General features: G+C 45.0%; 2 protein-coding genes across 6 annotated transcripts; one reads left to right on the top strand and one right to left on the bottom strand.

Moving 5' to 3' along the window:
• The first annotated feature begins 898 nt into the window (after positions 1–898).
• Positions 899–5,642, top strand: LOC100382722 (uncharacterized). Of its 5 annotated transcripts, none has more exons than XM_008670891.3 (7): positions 899–1,561; positions 2,181–2,210; positions 3,475–3,570; positions 3,771–3,891; positions 4,276–4,600; positions 4,738–4,792; positions 4,945–5,642. In XM_008670891.3, exons 1-7 carry the CDS (start codon positions 1,403–1,405, stop codon positions 5,017–5,019), a joined length of 861 nt encoding a protein of 286 aa, XP_008669113.1. In that variant the 5' UTR covers positions 899–1,402; the 3' UTR covers positions 5,020–5,642. The 5 variants fall into 5 exon arrangements, with proteins under 5 accessions (XP_008669113.1, XP_008669114.1, XP_008669112.1 ...); XM_008670892.4 differs by having other exon boundaries at positions 992–1,561; positions 4,696–4,814; XM_008670890.4 differs by having other exon boundaries at positions 993–1,561; positions 4,696–4,792.
• A 313-nt stretch (positions 5,643–5,955) lies between these two features.
• LOC100273488 (uncharacterized) lies at positions 5,956–6,854 on the bottom strand. Its single transcript, NM_001147925.1, has one exon. It carries the CDS (start codon positions 6,810–6,812, stop codon positions 6,186–6,188), a length of 627 nt encoding a protein of 208 aa, NP_001141397.1. The 5' UTR covers positions 6,813–6,854; the 3' UTR covers positions 5,956–6,185.
• Positions 6,855–27,174: the final 20,320 nt, after the last annotated feature.

The raw sequence follows: 27,174 nt of genomic DNA, 5'->3' as shown, positions 1-27,174 counted from the left end.
TCGGTTTATATAAATTAAGATGGTTCCAAACATACTAGTTTATGACTCAGTTTATAGAAATTAGATTACCAGTTTCTTAAAAAAATCAAGAAGCTAGTCTAGATAAAAACTGATTTCTTAAAAACTGAGTTGGTTCCACACAAGGCCTTAATGGGGCTCGAACGCGACTGATCGTGAAACCATGTCCAATCAGATATTTTTCAGTGTAAGTTGTGAACTAGGGTTGAGTGGGAGGGGGAGAAGTCTGGAGGGACGACACAAACCAACAAGGTGACAGCGTGTTCACAGTGTCTGCTCCGAAGACTTAGGCCCTGTTTGGAAGCACCCAGTTTTTAAGAAATCGGTTTATATAAATTAAGATGGTTCCAAACATACCAGTTTATGACTCAGTTTATAGAAATTAGATTGCCAGTTTCTTAAAAAATCAAGAAGCTAGTCTAGATAAAAACGATTTCTTAAAAACTGAGTTGGTTCCACACAAGGCCTTAATGGGGCTCGAACGCGACTGATCGTGAAACCATGTCCAACAAAAGCGGCACCAAGCAGCGTCCAGTGCCTCGGCGACCGACTTCACCGGTAGAGACCGCTCCATTGCGGCGGGCTTTCAGTGCAAGTCAACACTAGGGTTGAGTGGGAGGGGGAGAAGTCTGGAGGGACGACACAAACCAGCAAGGTGACAACGTGCTCACGGTGTCTGTCCGAAGACTTAGGCCCTGTTTGGAAGCACCCAATTTTGAAGAAACTGATTTATATAAATTGAGGTGGTTCTAAACATATCATTTTATGACTCAGTTTATAGAAATTAGATTATTAGTTTCTTAAAAAATTAAGAAGCTAGCCTCTCCTATCTAAAATCTCCTATCTAAAAGATAAAAACTGATTTTTTAAAAACTGAGTTGGTTCCACACAATGTCTTAATGGGGCTCCAATCAGATATCTTTTTGGTAGTGTCAAGCTTCAATTTAGCGAAGCAGCCTGTCTCCATTTCGTCGAAGCCGATCCTGCCGAATTTCATAATTCCAAAAATCTCTCGGTTGCGGAGATTCCTCTCCCTCCCCGTGCGCCAGCCTACAGCCTAAACGCACCGCACCAGACAAGAAACAAGGGGAGGGAGAACCGAGAGCGGCGGCGACCGGCGAGAGAGAGGGAGGGAGGGACGAGATAGATTCATAGGTACTAGCGGAGGAAGCGAGTCAAGGGAAAGATGCGGACTCCCGCGATGCGCGTTGCCTAAAAGTTCCATTTCATTCCTTCCGGCGGAGGCCGGGCAATACGCTATCTCTGGCGAGAGAGATGCCGGCGACAGGAGAAATCCACGGCCTTTATTAGAGAGAAGAGATCCTATTCCTACGGTTCTCCTCGCATCCTGTTGCTTCTGCGTGCGGCCAGACGCGGGCACGATATGCAGGCCGCCGCCGCCGCCGCCCCGTGGACGACGAAGACCCTGCCGGTGTTTGGGAACCACCTCGGCAACCCCACGCGCTTCACAGGCGCCTCCTCGTCCTTCCACAGTACGCCCGCCTCCTTCGCCAAGTGGAGGAACAAATGGGACTGCCACAAGGTCTGTCCTTTTCGCCATTATCTCTTTTCTTCACGATCCTCATCTCACATTAATTAATTAATTAGATAAGGCAAAGATAAAGATTCCATAGAGCAATGTTATTGGTTGGTATAATTCCGGTGGTTTCTTCACTGATCATATGCCAAATGTGCTCAAAACTGTTGCTTGCTTATGCTTATTCCGCTTGACAAAGTACTTTTAGATTTCCAAACTAAGCATCAGCACATGATGCATCAAAATCACAGTAGTTCAGCATCTGCAGTGGACAAATTCCAAATCACCGGGTACTGGCGGATATGATTCCTTATGGCCGTGTGTCAATCATGAAGCTCCACTCTTGACATATCTGCCTTAATCTTACGATGACCACACATTCAATTTGCTACACGCCTGCAACATGATTTCATTCACTGGTGCCACTCATCAGACACTGAAATGTGAAATAATTTAATATACATGACGACTTATTTGACACTCCTTTCATACCATGAGATATTATTTAACCAGGCACCTCTCTCTATTAGTCATTGTCAGGGGACAAAATTTCTCCTTTTTGAGGGCAGTTCTACGCATATAATTTACATTCTGACAGATTTCCTGCTGCCAAAACATTGTGCAGAGCGAAAAAGGAGCACGAAAGGCATCCAGGGTATGATTTGACTCCTCCCGCTCTTAATATATATCAGATTTGAACCCTATGTGATCCCTTATCTTACAACAGTTGAACTAAAATATAGCACTTCAACTTAGGGCGTGTTTGGATTTCTTACTGTGTTGCCTTGCCTGACCTATCTCAGGAAAGGCAGCCTTGCCAGCCGAGGCGAGCCGGATTGGCTCTCTTGGCCAAGCAAGAACAAACCTTGAAAGCCCAGAATAACGAGGCAATCAATAAAGGAATCAAACACTCAGAAGTTTGCTCAGCCAGGCAAAGTAAGCAACGGCGTGGAATCCAAACACACCCTTAATGCCTCGTGCAAGAAATTTACTAGCATTTACGTGAGTGATGCTCTATTACTGAAGGACAGTGGACGTTAAGTAACTGGACTATAATGTACTATTATATCAGCTAGACCTTTGCCTTAGGATTCTTCCATGCTTTACATATAATAACTAGAGCATCTAGTTATATCTATGGTTATCGGGAATATTTTTGGGATATCAATTAATTTAATTTCACATGCTTTGATATGCTTTAGGTGGAGAGTTTAGTACCTTAGTCCTTTCCTGTCGTAACTGATTTATGTAAACATGAAAAATTGAAAACCACTTTCCATGTGTATGGGAAGCGGGAGGTTGATGTGCCTCCAGTTCCTTTGTTTTCGTCATAATCTCATCCCCCCCCCCCAAAAAAAACAAAAACAAAAGTGGAACTGGTGCATGTATATTGACAGTTTTAGTGGTGCATAAGTTGCATTTGTTTTAGGTCTCTTTGGCATATACATTTTTTGTACATTAGACTAGAACAAAGCAGTTGGTGTAATAATCTTACAAGCATTTGTTTTGGCTCGGGGATTATCCAATCTCCTTGCTCTGGTCCAGCCAATGCGTGAGCTCCTGTCCTTTGGTTGCTGGTCAACTTTTTGACAAGGATAAGAGATAAGCCTTGTGGTGTAAGAAGTGTGTGTGTGTGTGGCTGTAGGGGGGGCGGGGGGTCTAAACCCACTGCTTTATTCTTAATATGTAGTTCTCTTGCGTATTTGAGAAAAAAATAGTAATAATCTTACTGGCCATAGTATATAGTAATTGAGGTCGAACCAGCTTACATATGTATCTTTTGCCAGATTTCCAGTTACATGTACGCGTACTACATTGATGTTGGTCTTAAATGTTGCTAATGTACACAAGCAGATCCTGTTTATGTGATGTTATTCGGCATGGTAAAGAGATTTTTCTGACCAGTAACTTGTCAACAGAATTATGAGAGGTATGTGGTTCGGCAAAAACGAGCAGAAGGAAAGAAGGCCCTAAAGGATTATCTTCTCTATGGAAAGTCATTGCCTCATTTACAGGTGAAATTTCTACTTCACTTTTGTCATTTGGACTGTTGTATTCCTTCATTTTTCTGGGGTAAATCAACTTTTTTCACTCTTCCCTGAGCTTATTAATGGAGCGATGAGTGTATGTATCTATATATCTTAGCAGATGAAGTAAATCACCATCAGTTTTAACTTCTAAAATCTGTTATTTACATATGATGTGTTCATACCAGGATGGAAGCACAGGTAGCTTTGCTAACTCACATGCAATTCCGAGGTTCAAAACGTTTAGGAAAGGACCTCAAACTCACTGGTCATCGAATTCATGGCAAGGCGTACACAATCACAGAAAGAGTAGGTTTGTCTAAACTGTAAGAAAGCCAATGGTTGTTTTGCATTTGATGCTTTGTTGCCTTAGAGTATTCTTTGGTATAGTACGTGGTGCATTCATGAGTCATGCATATATTAGTCTGGTGGCTCCTACATCTTTCACTCAGCTCCTGTGTATATACTGGTATATGATCTAGTGACATGAGATGGAAATGGTGTCGGTGTGATCCTGTACCGCCTAACACTGCTGCATCACTGATAATTCATGCGTCTTATGATGCTGTTTACTAGCATGATTTATTGAGTATGCAAAATTACCATGGATTTTGTACCTTTGTCCATGTGAGCCACTCCATGTTAGGCAGCGGACTACGAAAATGGCTCTTCACACGCAGTTGCCCTCTGCAGATAAAAAGGACAAGGAAAGGTTCTGCAACTTCTTCCATGATGACCATCATGTGCACCCTGATGACATCTTTGAAGCTGTCTTCGGGGCACATTATGGTTTTACTTGGTCTCAAATATCGTGGGAAGGGTTTCACTTCAGGGACAAATCGTTCAGATTTAGATGGAGCGGCCGTGAATCACGCAGAGAGAAAATTCCATGTGACAGCGAAGATGAAGAAAGCGCGGATGAGAGCAGAGAAACAGCCAGCGTTGGTTCACATGCTCACAGGGTCATCCTTGGATTACAACCATGTGGTCCACTAACTCTAGAAGATGTTAAAACTGCGTAAGTTGTCCTTTGCTGAAATCCCTGTTTGTCTTACTGTTATCACGTTTATTTTTGTATGGATGCGTAAGTTGTGCCCCCCACCCCCATTCTAGGACTCACCTGAATTACTTACGGCCTGTGGATGTGGCATGCAGTTTCCGGGCATCTGCGCTGCGGTGGCACCCTGACAGGCACCCGGGGTCATCACAGGTGTGTATCCAAACAAATTCAGGTCCTGGAACTTACCGCAGAAACTGATGCCGTCATTACTCATTATGCGTCTTCATTGTCCATTCGCAAATAAATACAAAAAGGCACATATAATAACAAGGACATACCACATGTTCTACTTGCGTGCGCAGGCCATGGCTGAGGAGAAGTTTAAGCTGTGCGTGAATGCGTACAATTCACTCTGCAGTGTCCTCAAGGCTGCTTAGGTTGTGTTTGCTGTCACTGGAGGATGTTAGCTTGTTATGGTATATCAGTTTTGAAGGGCTCAGGGGCTGAACAATTTGGCGGGGAAACCACTGGCGACCATGGATGCAGTGCAGTGGGTTGTTTTGTTTCACTTTTTATTTCGATTGAGATAGTAAGGGGAAACTTAAATCCCCGGACCCCTGCCTTTAAAGGCTAGTTTGGGAGCCACAAAACCAGAGGGGGTTGGAGGGACTAAAATCTACTTCTTATTCAAAATTGAATAAGAAAGTGATTTTATCCCCTCCAATCCCCTCCGGGTTTTGAACTCCCAAACTAGCCCTAAACCCTTTGGGATCTCTGCCTTTTCTCGGGGTGAGGAAGCAGTCCATCGGGGTACCATTTGAATTAGACATTTATTTCCTTATGTGAGGTTTTCCTCCCTGTATTTGGCCTCCCTTGCTTTCAAACTAGTCCCAAAAGGGATAGGAGCGCCACTGTTTGTTGTTGTACTAACTTGTACACTAGTGTGAATTGTAACATTTGATTCATAAAAGTGGAACAAATAAAAATACAAAGGGGCATGTGAGGCATGAGAATCCTTCAAATGGGATTGCTCGCTGTGGACTTGTGGTACTGTTGGCTATTTTATTTTGCAGCCCCTGTCTGAAACTTTGTGGCTGATCCATCTGAGATTCTGATGTGCCGTTCTGGGTACAGGTTTGTGGAGTGTGATGATTTGGCCGGGGTAAAGCGAGGCTGGCCGGTGTGGTCGCCATCTCGCAGCTTTAGTCCAAAGTACCTGTACTGATATGTACTACAATCGCAGCAAATCAAATGAAAACAAATCTGCTAATGCAACACAGTGACTGAAAGAATGAATGAATGAATGAAAAGACTGATACTCATGGTAGGCTGGTAGCAGGGGCAGGCAAAAGCATCATTCCGACACAATTAGGAGAGGAGAATCTTGACCTCTCTTTTCATTTCATAGCTAGTGCAGCTCCTAGAAGTGCTACTTATAATAAAGAAAAGAAACGATGGTAGGTAATCTGGATTCTCCTCTGAAACTGAAATGCCATCGTCTCAGACTCTATTCAACTGATGCATTATGCTATGCAGAGAGATGGATCCAGGATCTCCTAGACAGATCGATCCAAAAACTAGAAGCAGCAGCCATAGAAGGGTACTAGAAGCAGAGGATTGCGACGGAGGCGGCGACGCAGAATGCGAATGTGGTGATGAGGAAGGCAAAGTGGATGGCCCAGCTCCGCCTGAACTTGGCGAGGTACGCCTCGGGCGGCTCCTGGTACGGCACCTCGACGTCTGCGGCCGGGACGACATCGGCCGCGGACTTGAGCATCCTGAGCCTGTCGGCGGCGAGCGCGAGCGTGAGCTTGTGGCATCGGCGCTGGTAGCGGAAGCCGTTGAGGCAGCGGAGGTGGTGCGCGACGGCGGCGTAGAAGGCGAGGTGCGCGAGCGAGAGCAGGCCCGCGGGCGCCCAGAGGTGGCGGCACTGGAGGCGCGCGGGCGGGGAGGCGGCGACGCCCGACAGGACCAGCGCCAGCAGGAAGAAGAAGGCCAGGAAGAGGCGCCACAGCTCCTGCTTCTGCGCGTCGGCGGCGCGCTTCTTCTCCACCGTCTTGTCGAAGTGCAGCTGCACCACCGTGCCCAGCGCCTGCGCTGCCGACTCGCGAGTCACAACGTCTACCACGGTGGAGGGTCCGGCGCCGACGCCGGCGCCCGCGGTGGCGATGTAGGCCGCCTCGCCCACCGCCATGGCCTCCCCGACCCGGGCGCCGTAGTGCAGATCCATGGATTAGCTTGCCGCGCGCGGCAGCCGACAGATGCGCGGCACGGGAGGAAGAGGATGGACGGTGTGGCCTGTGGGCGGGCGTGGACACTGGACACTGAGATGCAGGCAGGAGGCAGCCCTGCCGTTGGGTGAGTGATGACGTTTTGGGCTTTTTGGCAGCACGCACCAGCTCATCGCCATCCACCAAGGGATCTTGGTCTCTTCTGGACAGTGCCTGTCGCTCATGCTCATGCTTAGAGATGTCAAGGAGACCTGATCCTCGATTCCCCGCGAGAAGTTTCTTCATTAGGGAATGATCCTAACGAGGATTGGGAAGAAACTTTCCCTAATTCATTCCTCAACGGGGATATGGACGGGGAAGTACTCCTTATCCCCGTTCCCTGCGGGGACCTGTTAAACTTATACGTGACGATGTTTTTGTGTAGTAGTTTATGATAAAAATAAATAATTACCTTGTCAAGAGACCGCTAATTGTACAAATGTGTTCATATTGATGTATGTATGCATAATGATTTCTTATATCTAACAATGTGTATAAGTGACAATGTTTTACATTAATAACAAAAAATGTATGTCATAATTATAATGTAAACGGTGATGGGGATCCCCGTTGGCGATTTATCCCGCGGGGAACAGGGATGGGAAAGAAATATTCCCTGCAACCGTTCGTGAGGATCCTCGCGGGGAAATGTTTTCGTCACGGGGATGGGGAGCTATTCCCCATTGCCATCCCTACTCATGCTCATGCCCATGGTGATGAGTGGAGTGGTCTTAACGAGAGAGTACAAATATAAGCGATTTGGTTGTGGATATTTCATGGAGCTTGGTTAAGGAAAACGCATCAATGTCCGTTGATAATTAAGTTTATTTTTGGTGGCAGGTCTTAAAGTATAAGGGTTGTGTTAGGCTTGACAAACCAACATTAAGCCTAGTCATTCTAATAGATGTGAAACCCGAAAGAATTTTGTTGGAACTTAACCCTCTTAGCGACACAACATTATCGGAATCCAAGTATGGCGTAATCTCTTAGCACCATCTTAGTGATGTGTTGTTGAAAGGGAAATGTGCCTTTGGGCCATTTCTATAATGTTTTGGTGATTAAGTGCCCAACACACATTCTCTAAGTTCTAAATGTGCCAAAGATTGAAAAAGTGTAAATCAAGACATGAGGTATGTTTCTAGACTTAGTACATTTGTTTTTGAATACTAATGAAGTTATCTAAGTGTTAGAAACAGATAAAAGAAGAAAAGAAAAGGATTGTAAAAGACTGGATGTGTGCAGCCAAAGTCCAGCTCGGCCTGGCACACCGGACTCTCCGGTGGTGCACCGGACAGTGTCCGGTGCGCCAGGCTGGTCTCCGATGGACAGCCCGTTCTCGGGAAAAGTTTGGCGGCGTACGACTATAATTCACCTGACTGTCCGGTGGTGCACCGGACTGTCCGGTGAGCCAACGGTCGCCAGCGCAACGGTCGGCCGCGCAATCCGCAGGCGACGCGTGGCCCGCGCCAACGGTCGGCAGGGGGCACCGGACTGTCCGGTGTGCACCGGACAGTGTCCGGTGTGCCAACTGGCCCGGAGCTGCAACAGTCGTCTACGTCAGAAAAGGAAGGAGATCGACACCGGACCGTCTACAGTGACTGTCCGGTGGCGCACCGGACTGTCCGGTGCGTCACTCGACAGAAGGCAAGGATGGCCTTCCTTGTTGGCCTCCAACGGCTCCTAGCTGCCTTGGGGCTATAAAAGGGGACCCCTAGGCGTATGGAGGAGCTACACAAGCATTCACTAAGCATTCTAAGGCATCCAGACTCTGCTCCCGCGCATTCGCTTTGTTGTGTTAGAGATTTGAGCTCCATTCGAGTCGAGAACTCCCTGTGTGTCATTTGAGCTCAAGTCTTCACTTGTGTGTGTTGGTGTGCTGCGTTTTTGAGTCTTGTGTGTGTTGCTCTTCCCAACCTTACTCTTGTGCGTTCTTTGTGATTAATCTTGTAAGGGCGAGAGGCTCCAACTTGTGGAGATTCCTCGCAAACGGGAAAAGGATATAAGGAAGAAAAGTCGTGGTATTCAAGTTGATCATTGGATCACTTGAAAGGGGTTGAGTGCAACCCTCCTCCATTGGGACGCCACAACGTAGAAGTAGGCAAGTGTTACTTGGCCGAACCACGGGATAAAATCGCGTGTCTCTTGTGATTGCTCTCTCTTTGATTGTCTGTGTTCGCAAGAGCTCGTCTCATAGACTTGATTAACCCTCACTAATATCTTTATAATCAAGGTTGTTCGAATTTAGTGTTGAATTTTACAGGATCACTTATTCACCCCCCCCTCTAGGTGCTCTCAATTGGTATCAAAGCCGTTCTCTTCACTTAGGGGACTAACCGCCCGAAGAGATGGATCCTAAGGGAAATGATATGGTGGTCAACGACAAGGAGAAGGAGTCCCTCTGAAAGTCGCCTAGAGGGGGTGAATAGGGCAAATCTGAAATTTACAAACTTAATCACAACTACAAGCCGAGTTAGCGTTAAAAATATAAACGAGTCCGAGAGAGAGGGCGCAAAACAAATCGTGAGCGAATAAAGAGTGTGACACACAGATTTGTTTTACCGAGGTTCGGTTCTCGCAAACCTACTCCCCGTTGAGGTGGTCACAAAGACCGGGTCTCTTTCAACCCTTTCCCTCTCTCAAACGGTCCCTCGGACCGAGTGAGCTTCTCTTCTCAATCAATTGGGAACCAAACTTCCCGCAAGGACCACCACACAATTGGTGTCTCTTGCATTGATTACAATTGAAATGATCGCAAGAAAGAATGATAAAAAGAAGCAATCCAAGCGCAAGAGCTCAAATGAACACAACAAATCTTTCTCACTAATCACTAAAGCTTTGTGTGGAATTGGGAGAGGATTTGATCACTTAGGTGTGTCTTGTATTGAATGCTAGCTCTTGTAAGGTGTAGAAGTGGGAAAACTTGGATGACTTGAATGTGGGGGTGGTTGGGTATTTATAGCCCCAACCACCAAACTTGACCGTTGGTGGAGGCTGCTGTCGACGGGTGCACCGGACAGTCCGGTGTGCCAGCCACGTCAGCAGACCGTTGGGGTTCGACCGTTGGAGCTCTGTCTTGTGGGCCCGCCTGGCTGTCCGATGGCGCACCGGACAGGCCCTGTAGGCTGTCCGGTGTGCCACCCGCGCGTGCACTGCTCCTCTGCGCGCGCAGGCGCGCATTTAATGCATTGCAGTCGACCGTTGCGCGCGAAGTAGTCGTTGCTCTGCTGTCACACCGGACAGTCCGGTGTGCACTGGACACTGTCCAGTGACTCACCGGACAGTCCGGTGAATTATAGCGGAGCGGATTCCCGAAGCTGGCGAGTTCAGAGTCGCTCTCCCTTGGAGCACCAGACATTGTCTGGTGGTGCACCGGACAGTCCGGTGAATTATAGCGAAGCGCCTCTGAGAATTCCCGAAGGTGAAGAGTTTAGCTTGGAGTCCCATGGTGCACCGGACACTGTCCGGTGGTGCACCGGACAGTCTGATGCGCCAGACCAGGGTGCCTTCGGTTGTCCCTTGCTCTCTTTATTTGAACCCTTTTCTTGGTCTTTTTATTGGCTTATTGTGAACCTTGGGCACCTGTAGAACTTATAGACTAGAGCAAACTAGTTAGTCCAATTATTTGTGTTGGGCAATTCAACCACCAAAATCAATTAGGAAATAGGTGTAAGCCTAATTCCCTTTCAATCTCCCCCTTTTTGGTGATTGATGCCAACACAAACCAAAGCAAGTATAGAAGTGCATAATTGAACTAGTTTGCATAATTGTAAGTGCAAAGGTTACTTAGAATTGAGCCAATATAAATTCATAAGATATGCATGGATTGTTTCTTTCTTATTTAACATTTTGGAGCACGCTTGCACCACATGTTTTATTTTTGCAAATGTTTTGTAAATTCTTTTCAAAGTTCTTTTGCAAATAGTCAAAGGTAAATAAATAAGAGTTTGAGAAGCATTTTCAAGATTTGAGATTTTCTCCCCCTGTTTCAAATGCTTTTCCTTTGACTAAACAAAACTCCCCCTCAATAAATTCTCCTCTTAGTATTCAAGAGGGTTTTGAGATACCAAATTTTGAAGGTGCTACTTTCTCCCCCTTTTAAACACAATAAGATATCAATTTGAAAATCATTAGTTTTAAAATTAGGTGGTGGTGCGGTCCTTTTGCTTTGGGCTAATACTTTCTCCCCCTTTGGCATGAATCGCCAAAAACGGATACTTAGAGTGAAATATAAGCCCTTTCCTAACTAATTCTCCCCCTTTGGTAAAAGACATATGAGTGAAGATTATACCAAAGACGGAGAGATGCTCGGAGCGACGACGAAGGATGAGTGATAGAGTGGAGTGGAAGCCTTGTCTTCGCCGAAGACTCCAATTCCCTTTCAATACACCTATGACTTGGTTTGAAAACCACTTGAAAACATATTAGTCATAGCATATATAAAAGAGACACGATCAAAGGTATACTTATGAGCTATGTGTGCAAGACATCAAAAGAAATTCCTAGAATCAAGAATATTTAGCTCATGCCTAAGTTTGTTAAAAGTTTGTTCATCTAGTGGCTTGGTAAAGATATCGGCTAATTGATCCTTAGTGTTGATATATGCAATCTCGATATCTCTCTTTTGTTGGTGACCCCTTAGAAAATGATACCGAATGGCTATGTGTTTAGTGCGGCTATGCTCAACGGGATTATCCGCCATGCGGATTGCACTTTCATTATCACATAGAAGAGGAACTTTGGTTAATTTGTAACCGTAGTCCCTAAGGGTTTGCCTCATCCAAAGTAGTTGCGCGCAACAATGGCCTGCAGCAATATACTCGGCTTCGGCGGTAGAAAGAGCTACAGAATTTTGCTTCTTTGAAGCCCAAGACACCAAGGATCTTCCCAAGAACTGGCAAGTTCCTGATGTGCTCTTTCTATTAATTTTACACCCCGCCCAATCGGCATCCGAATAACCAATTAAATCAAATGTGGATCCCCTAGGATACCAAAGCCCAAACTTAGGAGTATAAACTAAATATCTCAAGATTCGTTTTACGGCCGTAAGGTGAGCTTCCTTAGGGTCAGCTTGGAATCTTGCACACATGCATACGGAAAGCATAATATCCGGTCGAGATGCACATAAATAGAGTAAAGAGCCAATCATCGACCAGTATACCTTTTGATCGACGGATTTACCTTCCGTGTCGAGGTCGAGATGCCCATTGGTTCCCATGGGTGTCTTGATGGGCTTGGCATCCTTCATCCCAAACTTGTTTAGAATGTCTTGAATATACTTCGTTTGGCTAATGAAGGTGCCCTCTTGGAGTTGCTTCACTTGAAATCCTAAGAAATACTTCAACTCCCCCATCATAGACATCTCGAATTTTTGTGTCATGATCCTACTAAATTCTTCACATGTAGATTCGTTAGTAGACCCAAATATAATATCATCAACATAAATTTGGCATACAAACAAATCATTGTCAAGAGTTTTAGTGAATAGAGTAGGATCGGCCTTTCCGACTTTGAAGCCATTAGTGATAAGGAAATCTCTAAGGCATTCATACCATGCTCTTGGGGCTTGCTTGAGCCCATAAAGCGCCTTAGAGAGTTTATAAACATGGTTAGGGTACTCACTATCTTCAAAGTCGGGAGGTTGCTCAACATAGACCTCTTCCTTGATTGGTCCATTGAGGAAGGCACTTTTCACGTCCATTTGGTAAAGCTTGAAGCCATGGTAAGTAGCATAGGCAAGTAATATACGAATTGACTCAAGCCTAGCTACGGGTGCATAGGTTTCACCGAAATCCAAACCTTCGACTTGTGAATATCCTTTGGCCATAAATCGGGCTTTGTTCCTTGTCACCACACCATGCTTGTCTTGCTTGTTGTGGAACACCCACTTGGTTCCTACAACATTTTGATTAGGACGTGGAACCAAATGCCATACCTCATTCCTAGTGAAGTTGTTGAGCTCCTCTTGCATCGCCACCACCCAATCCGAATCTTGTAGTGCTTCCTCTACCCTGTGTGGCTTAATAGAGGAAACAAAAGAGTAATGCTCACAAAAATGTGCAACACAAGATCTAGTGGTTACCCCCTTATGAATGTCGCCGAGGATGGTGTCGACGGGGTGATCTCGTTGTATTGCTTGGTGGACTCTTGGGTGTGGCGGTCTTGGTTCTTCATCCTCCTTGTCTTGACCATTTGCATCTCCCCCTTGATCATTGCCGTCATCTTGAGGTGGCTCATCTCTTTGATCTTCTACTTCATCAACTTGAGCCTCATCCTCATTTTGAGTTGGTGGAGATGCTTGCGTGGAGGAGGATGGTTGATCTTGTGCATTTGGAGGCTCTTCGAATTCCTTAGGACACATATCCCCAATGGACATGTTCCTTAGCACGATGCATGGAGCCTCTTCATCACCTAACTCATCAAGATCAACTTGCTCTACTTGAGAGCCATTAGTCTCATCAAACACAACGTCACAAGAAACTTAAACTAGTCCTGAGGACTTGTTAAAGACTCTATATGCCCTTGTGTTTGAATCATATCCTAGTAAAAAGCCTTCTATAGTCTTAGGAGCAAATTTAGATTTTCTTCCTCTTTTAACAAGAATAAAGCATTTGCTACCAAAGACTCTAAAATATGAAATATTGGGCTTTTTACCGGTTAGGAGTTCGTATGATGTCTTCTTGAGGATTCGGTGTAGATACAACCGGTTGATGGCGTAGCAGGCGGTGTTGATCGCCTCGGCCCAAAACCGATCCGAAGTCTTGTATTCATCAAGCATGGTTCTTGCCATGTCCAATAGAGTTCGATTCTTCCTCTCCACTACACCATTTTGTTGTGGGGTGTAGGGAGAAGAGAACTCATGCTTGATGCCCTCCTCCTCAAGGAAGCCTTCGATTTGTGAGTTCTTGAACTTCGTCCCGTTGTCGCTTCTAATTTTCTTGATCCTTAAGCCGAACTCGTTTTGATCCCGTCTCAAGAATCCCTTTAAGGTCTCTTGGGTATGAGATTTTTCCTGCAAAAATAATACCCAAGTGAAGCGAGAATAATCATCCACAATAACTAGACAATACTTACTCCCGCCGATGCTTATGTAAGCTATCGGGCCGAATAGATCCATATGTAGGAGCTCGAGTGGCTTGTCAGTCGTCATGATGTTCTTGTGTGGATGATGAGTCCCAACTTGCTTCCCTGACTGACATGCGCTACAAATCCTGTCTTTCTCAAAATGAACATTTGTTAGTCCCAAAATGTGTTCTCCCTTTAGAAGTTTGTGAAGATTCTTCATTCCAACATGTGCTAGTCGGCGATGCCAGAGCCAGCCCATGTTAGTCTTAGCAATTAAGCAAGTGTCGAGTTCTGCTCTATCAAAATCTACTAAGTATAGCTAACCCTCTAACACTCCCTTAAATGCTATTGAATCATCACTCCTTCTAAAGACAGTAACACCTACATCTGTGAAAAGACAGTTGTAGCCCATTTTGCATAATTGAGAAACGGAAAGCAAGTTGTAATCTAAAGAATCTACAAGAAAAACATTGGAAATTGAATGGTTAGGAGATATAGCTATTTTACCCAATCCTTTGACCAAACCTTGATTTCCATCCCCGAATGTGATAGCTCGTTGGGGATCTTGGTTTTTCTCATAGGAGGAGAACATCTTCTTCTCCCCTGTCATGTGGTTTGTGCACCCGCTATCGATGATCCAACTTGAGCCCCCGGATGCATAAACCTACAAAACAAGTTTAGTTCTTGATTTTAGGTACCCAAATGGTTTTGGGTCCTTTGACATTAGACACAAGAACTTTGGGTACCCAAACACAAGGCTTTGACCCCTTGTGCTTGCCCCCAACATATTTGGCAACTACCTTGCCGGATTTGTTAGTTAAAACATAAGAGGCATCAAAGGTCTTAAATGAAATGTTAGAATCATTTGATGCCTTAGGAGTTTTCTTCTTAGGCAATTTTGCATGGGTTGATTGCCTAGAACTAGATGTCTCACCCTTATACATAAAAGCATGGTTAGGGCCTGAGTGAGACTTCCTAGAATGAATTCTCCTAATTTTGCTCTCGGGATAACCGACAGGGTACAAAATGTAACCCTCGTTATCCTGAGGCATGGGAGCCTTGCCCTTTACAAAATTAGACAATCTTTTAGGAGGGGCATTAAGTTTGACATTGTCTCCCTTTTGGAAGCCAATGCCATCCTTAATGCCAAGGCGTCTCCCACTATAGAGCATGCTTCTAGCAAATTTAAATTTTTCATTTTGTAAGTCATGCTCATTGATTTTAGCATTAAGTTGAGCTATGTGATCATTTTGTTGTTTAATTAGAGCCATGTGATCATGAATAGCATCAATGTTAATATCTCTATATCTCGTGCAAATAAAAGTATGTTCAATGGTAGATGTAGAAGGTTTGCAAGATTTTAATTCTACAACCTTAGCATGTAATATATCATTTTTACTTCTAAGGTCAGAAATGGAGGCATTGCAAATAGCTAATTCTTTAGCCTTAGCAAGCAATTTTTCATTTTCATTCCTAAGGCTAGTAAGAGAAATTTCAATTCTTCAATCTTAGCAAGCAAATCAACATTATCATTTCTAGGATTGGGAATTGAAACATCACAAGCATTTGAATCAACCTTAGCAATTAAACTAGCATTCTCATTCCTAAGGTTGTCAATAGTCTCATGGCAAGTGCTTAGCTCACTTGATAGTTTTTCACATTTTTCTACTTCTAGAGCGTAAGCATTTTTAACCTTAACATGCTTCTTATTTTCTTTAATAAGAAAGTCCTCTTGGGTGTCCAAGAGATCATCCTTCTCATGGATAGCACTAATCAATTCATTTAATTTTTCTTTTTGTTGCATGTTTAGGTTGGCAAAAAGAATGCGCAAGTTATCCTCCTCATTGCTAGCATTATCCTCATCACTAGAGGTTTCATATTTAGTGGAGGATCTTGATTTTACCTTCTTCCTTTTGCCGTCCTTTGCCATGAGACACTTGTGGCCGACGTTGGGGAAGAGAAGTCCCTTGGTGACGGCGATGTTTGCGGCGTCCTCGTCGGAGGAGGAGTCGGTGGAGCTCTCGTCGGAGTCCCACTCCCAGCAAACATGGGCATCGCCGCCCTTCTTCTTGTAGTATCTCTTCTTCTCCTTTCTTCTCCCCTTCTTGTCGTCGCCCCTGTCACTGTCACTGGATAGTGGACATTTTGCAATAAAATGATCGGGCTTACCACATTTGTAGCAAACTTTCTTGGAGCGGGGCTTGTAATCTTTCCCCCTCCTTTGCTTGAGGATTTGGTGGAAGCTCTTGATGATGAGCGCCATTTCCTCGTTGTCGAGCTTGGAGGCGTCGATGGGTGTTCTACTCGATGTAGACTCCTCCTTCTTCTCCTCTGTCGCCTTAAATGCGACCGGTTATGCTTCGGACGTGGAGGGGCCATCAAGCTCGTTGATCTTCTTTGAGCCTTTGATCATCAATTCAAAGCTCACAAAATTTCCTATTACCTCCTCGGGAGACATTAGTGTATATCTAGGATTTCCACGAATTAATTGGACTTGAGTAGGGTTAAGGAAAACAAGGGATCTTAGAATAACCTTAACCATCTCATGGTCATCCCATTTCTTACTCCCGAGGTTGCGTACTTGGTTCACCAAGGTTTTGAGCCGGTTGTACATGTCTTGTGGCTCCTCCCCTTGGCGAAGTCGGAAGCGACCAAGCTCCCCCTCGATCGTTTCACGCTTGGTGATTTTGGTCACCTCGTCTCCTTCGTGCGCGGTCTTTAGCGTGTCCCAAATCTCCTTAGCTCCTTTCAACCCTTGCACCTTATTATACTCCTCTCGACTTAGAGAGGCGAGGAGTATAGTTGAGGCTTGGGAGTTGAAGTGTTGGATTTGGGCCACTTCGTCCTCATCATAATCTTCATCCCCTACAGATGGTACCTGTACACCAAACTCAACAACATCTCATATACTTTTGTGGAGTGAGGTTAGGTGAAATCGCATCAAATCACTCCACCTAGCATAATCTTGACCATCAAATGTTGGTGGTTTGCCTAATGGGACGGAAAGTAAAGGTGTATGTTTAGAAATGCGAGGGTAGCGTAGGGGGATCTTACTAAACTTCTTGCGCTCATGGCGCTTAGAAGTTACGGATGGCGTGTCGGAGCCGGAGGTGGATGGCGATGAGGTGTCGGTCTCGTAGTAGACCACCTTCCTCTTCTTCTTCTTCTTGTCACCGCTCCTACGCGACTTGTGTGAAGGGGATTCCTTTTCCTTCCCCTTCCCTTTGTTGTAGGACTCTCCCGATGGAGCCTTCCCGTGGCTTGTAGCGGGCTTCTCGCCGGTCACCATCTCCTTCTTGGCGTGATCTCCCGACATCACTTCGAGCGGTTAAGCTCTAATGAAGCACCGGGCTCTGATACCAATTGAAAGTCGCCTAGAGGGGGGGGGGTGAATAGGGCGAATCTGAAATTTACAAACTTAATCACAACTACAAGCCGGGTTAGCGTTAGAAATATAAACGAGTCCGAGAGAGAGGGCGCAAAACAAATCGTGAGCGAATAAAGAGTGTGACACACAAATTTGTTTTACCGAGGTTCGGTTCTCGCAAACCTACTCCCCATTGAGGTGGTCACAAAGACCGGGTCTCTTTCAACCCTTTCCCTCTCTCAAACGGTCCCTTGGACCGAGTGAGCTTCTCTTCTCAATCAATTGGGAACCAAACTTCCCGCAAGGACCACCACACAATTGGTGTCTCTTGCCTTGATTACAATTGAGATGATCGCAAGAAAGAATGAGAAAAAGAAGCAATCCAAGCGCAAGAGCTCAAATGAACACAGCAAATCTCTCTCAGTAATCACTAAAGCTTTGTGTGGAATTGGGAGAGGATTTGATCACTTAGGTGTGTTTTGTATTGAATGCTAGCTCTTGTAAGGTGTAGAAGTGGGAAAACTTGGATGACTTGAATGTGGGGGTGGTTGGGGTATTTATAGCCCCAACCACCAAACTTGACCGTTGGTGGAGGCTGCTGTCGATGGGCGCACCGGACAGTCCGGTGCGCCACCGGACACTGTCCGATGCGCCAGCCACGTCAGCAGACCGTTGGGGTTCGACCGTTGGAGCTCTGTCTTGTGGGCCCGCCTGGCTGTCCGGTGTGCCACCCACGCGTGCACTGCTCCTCTGCGCGCGCAGGCGCGCATTTAATGCGTTGCAGTCGACCGTTGCGCGCGAAGTAGTCGTTGCTCCGCTGTCACACCGGACAGTCCGGTGTGCACCGGACACTGTCCGGTGACTCACCGGATAGTCCGATGAATTATAGCGGAGAGGATTCCCGAAGCTGGCGAGTTCAGAGTCGCTCTCCCTTGGAGCACCAGACACTGTCTGGTGGTGCACTAGAAAGTCCGGTGAATTATAGCGAAGCGCCTCTGAGAATTCCCGAAGGTGAAGAGTTTAGCTTGGAGTCCCCTGGTGCACCGGACACTATCCGGTGGCACACCGGACAGTCCGGTGCGCCAGACCAGGGTGCCTTCGGTTGTCCCTTGCTCTCTTTATTTGAACCCTTTTCTTGGTCTTTTTATTGGCTTATTGTGAACCTTGGGCACCTGTAGAACTTATAGACTAGAGCAAACTAGTTAGTCCAATTATTTGTGTTGGGCAATTCAACCACCAAAATCAATTAGGAAATAGGTGTAAGCCTAATTCCCTTTCACCCTCTTCAACGAGCCAAGGGACGACAAGCCCACTGACTCTGGCTCGAGTCACAAGAAGAAGGACGGGAAGAAGAAGAGACGCATCAAGAAGATCATCTACTACGACAGTGATGCCTCGTCTTCTTCACCACACGACGACGACGATGACTCCTCGTCAAAGAAGAAACCGGTGAATCGAAACTATTCATTTGATTATTCTCGTATTCCATTTAATTCTAATGCTTATTTGCTATCAATTCCACTTGGGAAACCTCCATACTTTGATGGAGAAGACTACTCTTTTTGGAGTCACAAAAATGCGTAGTCACTTATTTTCTTTCCATCCTAGTATTTGGGAGATTGTTGAAAACAGAATGCATTTTGATAGCACTGACAATCCCGTTTTCATAAATGAGCAAATTCATAAGAATGCACAAGCTACTAATGTTTTGCTAGCATCCTTGTGCAGGGATGAATACAACAAGGTGAGCGTCTTGGACAACGCCAAGCAAATATGGGACACCCTCAAGATATCGCATGAGGGAAACGACGCCACCATGACGATCACAAAAATGGAGTTGGTGGAAGGCAAACTGGGGAGATTTGCAATGATCCGGGGAGAGGAGCCAACACAAACCTACAACAGGCTCAAGACTCTCATCAACAAGATTAGAATCTATGGAAGCACAAGATGGACGGACCACGACGTCGTCCGACTCATGCTAAGGTCATTCACGGTAATTGACCCCCATCTTGTCAATCTCATTCGTGAAAACCCCAGGTACACCAAGATGACGCCCGAGGAGATACTCGGAGAATTCGTGAGCGGGCGCATGATGGTAAAGGAGGCACGTTACATGGATGACGCCTTGAACGGTCCACTACCCATCTACGAGCCGCAGCCGGTTGCTCTCAAAGCAACAAGCAGCAAGGAGGCGCTACCAAGCAAGGTAGCTCAAGTGGAGGCTGCCGAACTCAATGAAGATGAGATGGCGCTTATCATCAAGCGCTTCAAGACCACGCTCAAAGGACGCAAAGAATATCCCTCCAATAATAAGGCAAAGGGGAAGCGCTCCTGCTTCAAATGCGGTAAGACTGGTCATTTTGTAGCTCAATGCCCCGATAATGATAATGACCAAGAACAAGAAAAGTATGGGAAGAGGGAGAATAAGAAGGTTTACAAGAAGGCGAAGGGTGAGGCACACCTTGAAAAAGAATAGGATTCAGACTGCTCTTCATCCGACTCCGATGATGAAGGACTGGCAGCCTCAGCCTTCAACAAGTCTTCTCTCTTCCCCAACGAACACCACACTTGCCTCATGGCCAAGGAGAAGAGGGTAAGCGTTCGAGATACCTCTAAGTATACTACTTCTAGCGATGATGATTCTAGTGATGATGAAGTAGATTACTCTAGCTTATTCAAAGGTTTAGATAGAGCTAAGGTAGAAAAGATCAATGAATTAATTGATGCTCTAAATGAAAAGGATAGATTGTTAGAAAAACAATAGGATATTTTATATGAGGAGCATGATAAATTTGTTAGCGTGCAAAAATCTCTTGCTTTAGAGATTAAAAGGAATGAAATGCTATCTTCTGAGTTATCTGCTTGCCATGAAACTGTATCTAGTTTAAAGAGTTTAAATGATGATTTAAATGCTAAGCTAGAGAAAGCTAATAAATCTAGTTCATGTGTAGAGCATGTTAATATTTGTAATAGATGTAAGGACTTTGATGTTGATGCATGTAATGAACACCTTATTTCTATTACCAAATTAAATGATGAGGTGGCAAGTCTTAATGCTCAACTTAAGACTTGCAAAAATGATTTTGATAAGTTAAAATTTGCTAGGGATGCCTACAAAATTGGTAGACACCCCTCAATTAAGGATGGGCTTGGCTTTCGAAGGGAAGCCAAGAACTTAACAAGCCATAGGGCTCCCGTTCTCAACAAGGAGAATGGAAAGGCCCCTATGACTAGTAGTCCTCAAAGGAACCATGCCTTTATCTATAATGAAAAAATTGCTAGTCGTTCTCATTATAATAGAAATTATGCTCATACTACTTATAATGATTCACATGCTATGTTTGCATCAAGTTCTACTTTTGTGCATGGTAGAAGTAGGCCTAGGAGAAGTAATGTTGTACCTCATGTGCCTAGGAGAATGTGCAATGGACCTTCTACCATTTACCATGCTTGCAATACTTCATTTGTTCTTTTAAGTAAGAATGCAAAAGTAGTTTCTAGGAAATTGGGATCCAAATGCAAGGGAGACAAGACTTGCATATGGGTCCCAAAAATTATTTTGACTAACCTTGTAGGACCCAACAAGAGTTGGGTACCTAAAACCCAAGTGTAAATCGCCTTGCAGGTTTATGCATCCGAGGGCTCAAGCTGGATTATCGACAGCGGATGCACAAACCACATGACAGGGAAGAAGAAGATGTTCACCTCCTACGTCAAGAACAATGATTCCCAGGATTCGATCATCTTTGGAGATGGGAACCAAGGCAAGGTTAAAGGATTGGGGAAGATAGCCATTACATCCGAGCATTCTATCTCCAATGTGTTCTTAGTTGAATCGCTCGGGTACAACTTATTGTCTGTGAGTCAATTATGTAACATGGGTTATAATTGTCTATTACCAATATAGATGTATCTATCTTCAGAAGGAGTGATGGTTCATTAGCTTTTAAGGGTGTATTAGATGACAAACTCTACTTAGTTGATTTTTCAAAAGAGGAGGCCGATCTAGATGCATGCTTAATAGCTAAGACTAGTATGGGATGGTTGTGGCATCGCCGTCTAGCACATGTTGGGATGAAGAATCTTCACAAACTTCTAAAGGGAGAACATGTGTTAGGACTAACAAATGTATGTTTCGAGAAAGATAGACCTTGTGCAGCTTGTCATGCAGGGAAACAGGTGGGAAGCACTCATCACAGCAAGAATGTGATGACAACATCAAGACCACTGGAGCTTCTACACATGGACCTCTTCGGACCCGTTGCCTACCTCAGCATCGGGGGTAGTAAGTATGGTCTTGTAATTGTTGATGATATTTCCTGCTTCACTTGGGTATTCTTTTTGCAGGATAAGTCAGAAACCCAAGGGACCCTAAAGCGCTTTCTAAGGAGGGCTCAAAACGAATTTGAGCTCAAGGTAAAAAAGATAAGAAGCGACAACGGGTCCGAGTTCAAGAATCTGCAAGTGGAGGAGTATCTTGAGGAGGAAGGTGTCAAACACGAGTTCTTCGCTCCCTACACACCACAACAAAACAGTGTGGTAGAGAGGAAGAACATGACGCTTATCGACATGGCGAGGACGATGCTTGGAGAATTCAAGACGCCCGAGCGGTTTTGGATGGAAGCTATGAACACAGCCTGCCATGCCATAAACCGACTATATCTGCATCGTCTCCTCAAGAAGACCTCCTACGAACTCCTTACCGGTAACAAACCCAATGTCTCTTACTTTCGTGTATTTGGGAGCAAATGCTACATTTTGGTGAAAAAAGGTAGACATTCCAAATTTGCTCCCAAAGCTGTAGAAGGGGTTTTACTAGGGTATGACTCAAATACAAAGGCGTATAGAGTCTTCAACAAATCATCGGGTTTGGTTGAAGTCTCTAGCGATGTTGTATTTGATGAGACTAATGGCTCTCCAAGAGAGCAAGTTGATCTTGATGACATAGATGAAGATGATGTTCCGACGGCCGCAATGCGCACGATGGCGATAGGTGAAGTACGACCATAGGAACAACAGGAGCAAGATCAACCATCTTCCTCTACAATGGTGCATCCCCCAACTCAAGATGATGGACATGTTCATCAAGAAGAGGCGCGTGATCAAGGGGGAGCACAAGAAGAACAAGTTATGGAGGAAGAAGCACCACGGGAACCACAAACTCAAGTCCGAGTGACGATTCAAAGAAATCACCCCGTTGACCAGATTCTAGGTGACATAAGCAAGAGAGTAACTACTCGCTCAAGATTAGCTAATTTTTGTGAGCATTACTCGTTTGTCTCTTCTATTGAGCCTTTCAGGGTAGAAGAGGCCTTGCAGGATCCGGATTGGGTGTTGGCCATGCAGGAAGAGCTCAACGACTTCAAGAGAAATGAAGTTTGGAGCCTGGTGCCACGTCCGAAGCAAAACGTTGTGGAAACCAAGTGGGTGTTCCGCAACAAGCAAGACGAGCACGGAGTGGTAACAAGAAACAAGGCTCGACTTATGGCAAAAGGTTATGCCCAAGTCGCAGATTTGGATTTCGAGGAGACTTTTGCTCCTATGACTAGGCTAGAGTCTATTCGAATATTATTAGCCTATGCCGCTCACCACTCTTTCAGGTTGTTTCAAATGGATGTGAAGAGCGCCTTCCTCAACGGGCCAATCAAGGAGGAGGTCTACGTGGAACAACCCCTAGCTTTGAGGATGACAGGTACCCCGACCATGTGTTTAAGCTCTCTAAGGCACTATATGGACTTAAGCAAGCCCCAAGAGCATGGTATGAATGCCTTAGAGATTTCTTAATTGCTAATGCTTTCAAGGTTGGGAAAGCCGATCCCACTCTTTTCACTAAGACTTGTGATGGTGATCTTTTTGTGTGCCAAATTTATGTCGATGACATAATATTTGGTTCTACTAACCAAAAGTATTGTGAGGAGTTTAGCACTCAAAAGTTTGAGATGTCAATGATGGGCGAGTTGAACTACTTCCTTGGGTTCCAAGTGAAGCAACTCAAGGATGGCACCTTCATCTCCCAAACGAAGTACACGCAAGACCTTCTCAAGAGGTTTGGGATGAAGGACGCCAAGCCCGCAAAGACACCTATGGGAACTGACGGACATGTCGACCTCAACAAAGGAGGTAAGTCCGTTGATCAAAAGGCATACCGGTCTATGATAGGGTCATTGCTTTATTTATGTGCTAGTAGACCAGATATTATGCTTAGCGTATGCATGTGTGCTAGATATCAATCCGACCCAAGGGAATGTCACCTTGTGGCCGTTAAGCGGATTCTTAGATATTTAGTTTCTACGCCTTGCTTCGGGATCTGGTATCCAAAGGGGTCTACCTTTGACTTGATTGGATATTCAGACTCTGATTATGCTGGATGCAAGGTTGATAGGAAGAGTACATCACAGACGTGCCAATTCCTAGGAAGGTCCCTGGTGTCTTGGAGTTCAAAGAAATAAACCTCCGTTGCCCTATCCACCGCTGAGGCCGAGTATGTTGCCACATGAAAGTGTTGCGCGCAACTACTTTGGATGAGGCAAACCCTTCGGGACTTTGGCTACAATCTGAGCAAAGTCCCACTCCTATGTGACAATGAGAATGCAATCCGCATGGCGGAAAATCCTGTTGAACACAGCCACACTAAGCACATAGACATCCAGCATCACTTTCTGAGAGACCACCAGCAAAAGGGAGATATCGAGGTGTACCATATTAACACCGTGAACCAGCTAGCCGATATCTTTACCAAGCCATTAGATGAAAAAACCTTTTGCAAGCTGCGTAGTGAGCTAAATGTCTTAGATTCGCGTAACTTGGATTGATTTATAGCATACATGTGTTTTATGCCTTTGATCTTGTTACTTTATGCATTTATGAAATTTGTTTCTTATTTATGGTGCTCAAGTTGTGCAAGGGATCCCCGGACCTCACAAGTCCATGTGTGGATGATGCACATATTTAGGGGGAGATGTGCTACAACTTGACCCTTTGAGACTAATCCGTTTGTTTGAGTATACTTGATGTAGTCTCAAATGTGGATTGAAAGGGAAAGGTGAACTTGGACCATGTCAAGACTTCCACTGCACTCCGGTATTAGTGTACTTAATTCCAAGTTCATTCTCTTGCTCTTATTGCTTGTTTGCTCTTAATTGATATTTTTGGTGAGGCAATGGGGTTAAAGGGCCAATAATGATCCCGTTTTGGTGCTTAATGCCAAAGGGGAGAAATTAAGGCCAAAGCAATTGGATCAGCTACCACTTGCAAATTTTGAAAACAATAGAGTTAGCACTTTTGATTTGTCCAAAATGCTCTTATTACAAAATTTACTTTCTTGTGGGGGAGAATTTATGATTATGGGAAAAGGGGGAGTTTTTGGCACTTGTTCAATTTCTCTCTTGGATTATCTCTCTTTATGCCCAAACAAGTGAGTTTGACTTAGAGATAGGAAAATGAATTTGATTTGCAAAAACAAACCAAGTGGTGGCAAAGAGCGATCCAAATATGCCAAATTATAGTAAAAAACAATTTGGTGTTCAATTGCATTGATATTGCACTTCTTTTGGTTGCTTTTGGTTGTGTTGGCATAAATCACCAAAAAGGGGAGATTGAAAGGGAAATGTTCCTTTGGGCCATTTCTATAATGTTTTGGTGATTAAGTGCCCAACACACATTCTCTAAGTTCTAAATGTGCCAAAGATTGAAAAAGTGCAAATCAAGACATGAGGTATGTTTCTAGACTTAGTACATTTGTTTTTGAATACTAATGAAGTTATCTAAGTGTTAGAAACAGAGAAAAGAAGAAAAGAAAAGGATTGCAAATGACTGGCTGTGTGTAGCCAAAGTCCAGCTCGGCCTGGCACACCGGACAGTCCGGTGGCACACCGGACAGTCCGTTGGTGCACCGGACAGTGTCCAGTGCGCCAGGCTGGTCTTCGGTGGACAGGCCGCTCTCGGGAAAAGTTTGGCGGCGTACGACTATAATTCACCGGACTGTCCGGTGGTGCACCGGACTGTCCGGTGAGCCAACGGTCGCCAGCGCAACAATCGGACGCGCAATTCGTGGGCGACGCGTGGCCCGCACCAACGGTTGGCAGGGGCACCGGACTGTCCGGTGTGCACCGGACAGTGTTCGGTGTGCCAACTGGCCCGGAGCTGCAACGGTCGTCTGCGTCAGAAAAGGAAGGAGATCGGCATCGGACCGTCTACAGTGACTGTCCGGTGGCACACCGGACTGTCCGGTGCGCCACTCGATATAAGGCAAGGATGGCCTTCCTTGATGGCATCCAACGGCTCCTAGCTGCCTTGGGGCTATAAAAGGGACCCCTAGGCGCATGGAGGAGGTACACAAGCATTCACTAAGCATTCTAAGGCATCCAGACTCTGCTCCCGCGCATTCACTTTGTTGTGTTAGAGATTTGAGCTCCATTCAAGTCGAGAACTCCCTGTGTGTCATTTGAGCTCAAGTCTTCACTTATGTGCGTTGGTGTGCTGCATTTTTGAGTCTTGTGTGCGTTGCTCTTCCCAACCTTACTCTTGTGCGTTCTTTGTGATTAATCTTGTAAGGGCGAGAGGCTCCAACTTGTGGAGATTCCTCGCAAACGGGAAAAGGATATAAGGAAGAAAAGTCGTGGTATTCAAGTTGATCATTGGATCACTTGAAAGGGGTTGAGTGCAACCCTCGTCCATTGGGACGCCACAACGTGGAAGTAGGCAAGTGTTACTTGGCCGAACCACGGGATAAAATCATGTGTCTCTTGTGATTGCTCTCTCTTTGATTGTCTGTGTTCGCAAGAGCTCGTCTCATAGACTTGATTAACCCTCACTAATATCTTTATAATCAAGGTTGTTGGAATTTAGTGTTGAATTTTATAGGATCACCTATTCACCCCCCCTCTAGGTGCTCTCAGTTGTGCCATGATCTGGGCACGATGCCAAGTGAGCAAGGATCAGGTCACTACTTTCGATGTGCTACATCGACACACGAGTGCAATGTAAAATGTGTTAAGGCCTTTGTATCACCGACAGGTGAGAACGGTAAAAAAATTAGTTGAACCAACTAAAATATGTTTAGGTAGTTGGAATGCAGGGTCACTTATAGGTAAGTTAAGGGAGTTGGTTGAGACAATGGCTAGGAGGTGTGTAATTATCTTATGTGTCCAAGAGACTAAATAGAAGGGTCAGAAAACAAAGGAGGTGGACACTATTGACTTCAAGCTTTGTTACAACTATAAATATAAATAGAGTACAAGTCTTGATTGATAAGGTCTTAAGAACGGTTTGGCAGGTGTGAGGAGGCAAGAAGATATGATTATCTTAGTCAATCTTATCGTAGGTGATTTGGTCTTGAATGTAATTAGCGCATATACCCCATGAGTAGACCACTACATGAGTGCTAAGTGTCTTTCCTAGGAAGATTTACATTTTTAGTGAGATGTAGTTGATAAAATGAGACCTCAATGGCATGTAGGTACAAGAAGTGCAGGTTTTGAGGCGGTTCATGGAGGTTTGTGGATATGATAGTAGTAATAAGGATGGAGAGGAAGTCTTGGACTTTGCGGTAGCTTTAGATCTATTGATAGTTAACACCTTCTTTAGAAATACATACTCTCATTTAGTGACCTATAGTAGTGGACAGCACTCTAGTGAGATTGACTTTGTTCTCACAAGAAGAGAATAAAAAAGCATGCTTGGATTGTAAAGTGATACCTAGGAGTGTGTTGTCTCTCAACATAAGCTTATGGTGGTTGCCTTTTGTTTTTCAAGTGCGTGCCTATAGGTAGGGATGGCAGCGGGTCAGGTAAAGTGCGGGTAAGTTATTTACCCGCCCGTCAATATATCCGCGCCTCTAGTGTTTACCCGTACCCGCGAGAGCTTGCGGGTAAAATTTTCGACCCGTACCC

The sequence above is a fragment of the Zea mays genome, chromosome 2 (genome assembly GCF_902167145.1).
Source record: "Zea mays cultivar B73 chromosome 2, Zm-B73-REFERENCE-NAM-5.0, whole genome shotgun sequence".
Lineage (NCBI taxonomy): Eukaryota > Viridiplantae > Streptophyta > Magnoliopsida > Poales > Poaceae > Zea > Zea mays.
This window is presented reverse-complemented; position numbering and strand designations above follow the sequence as displayed.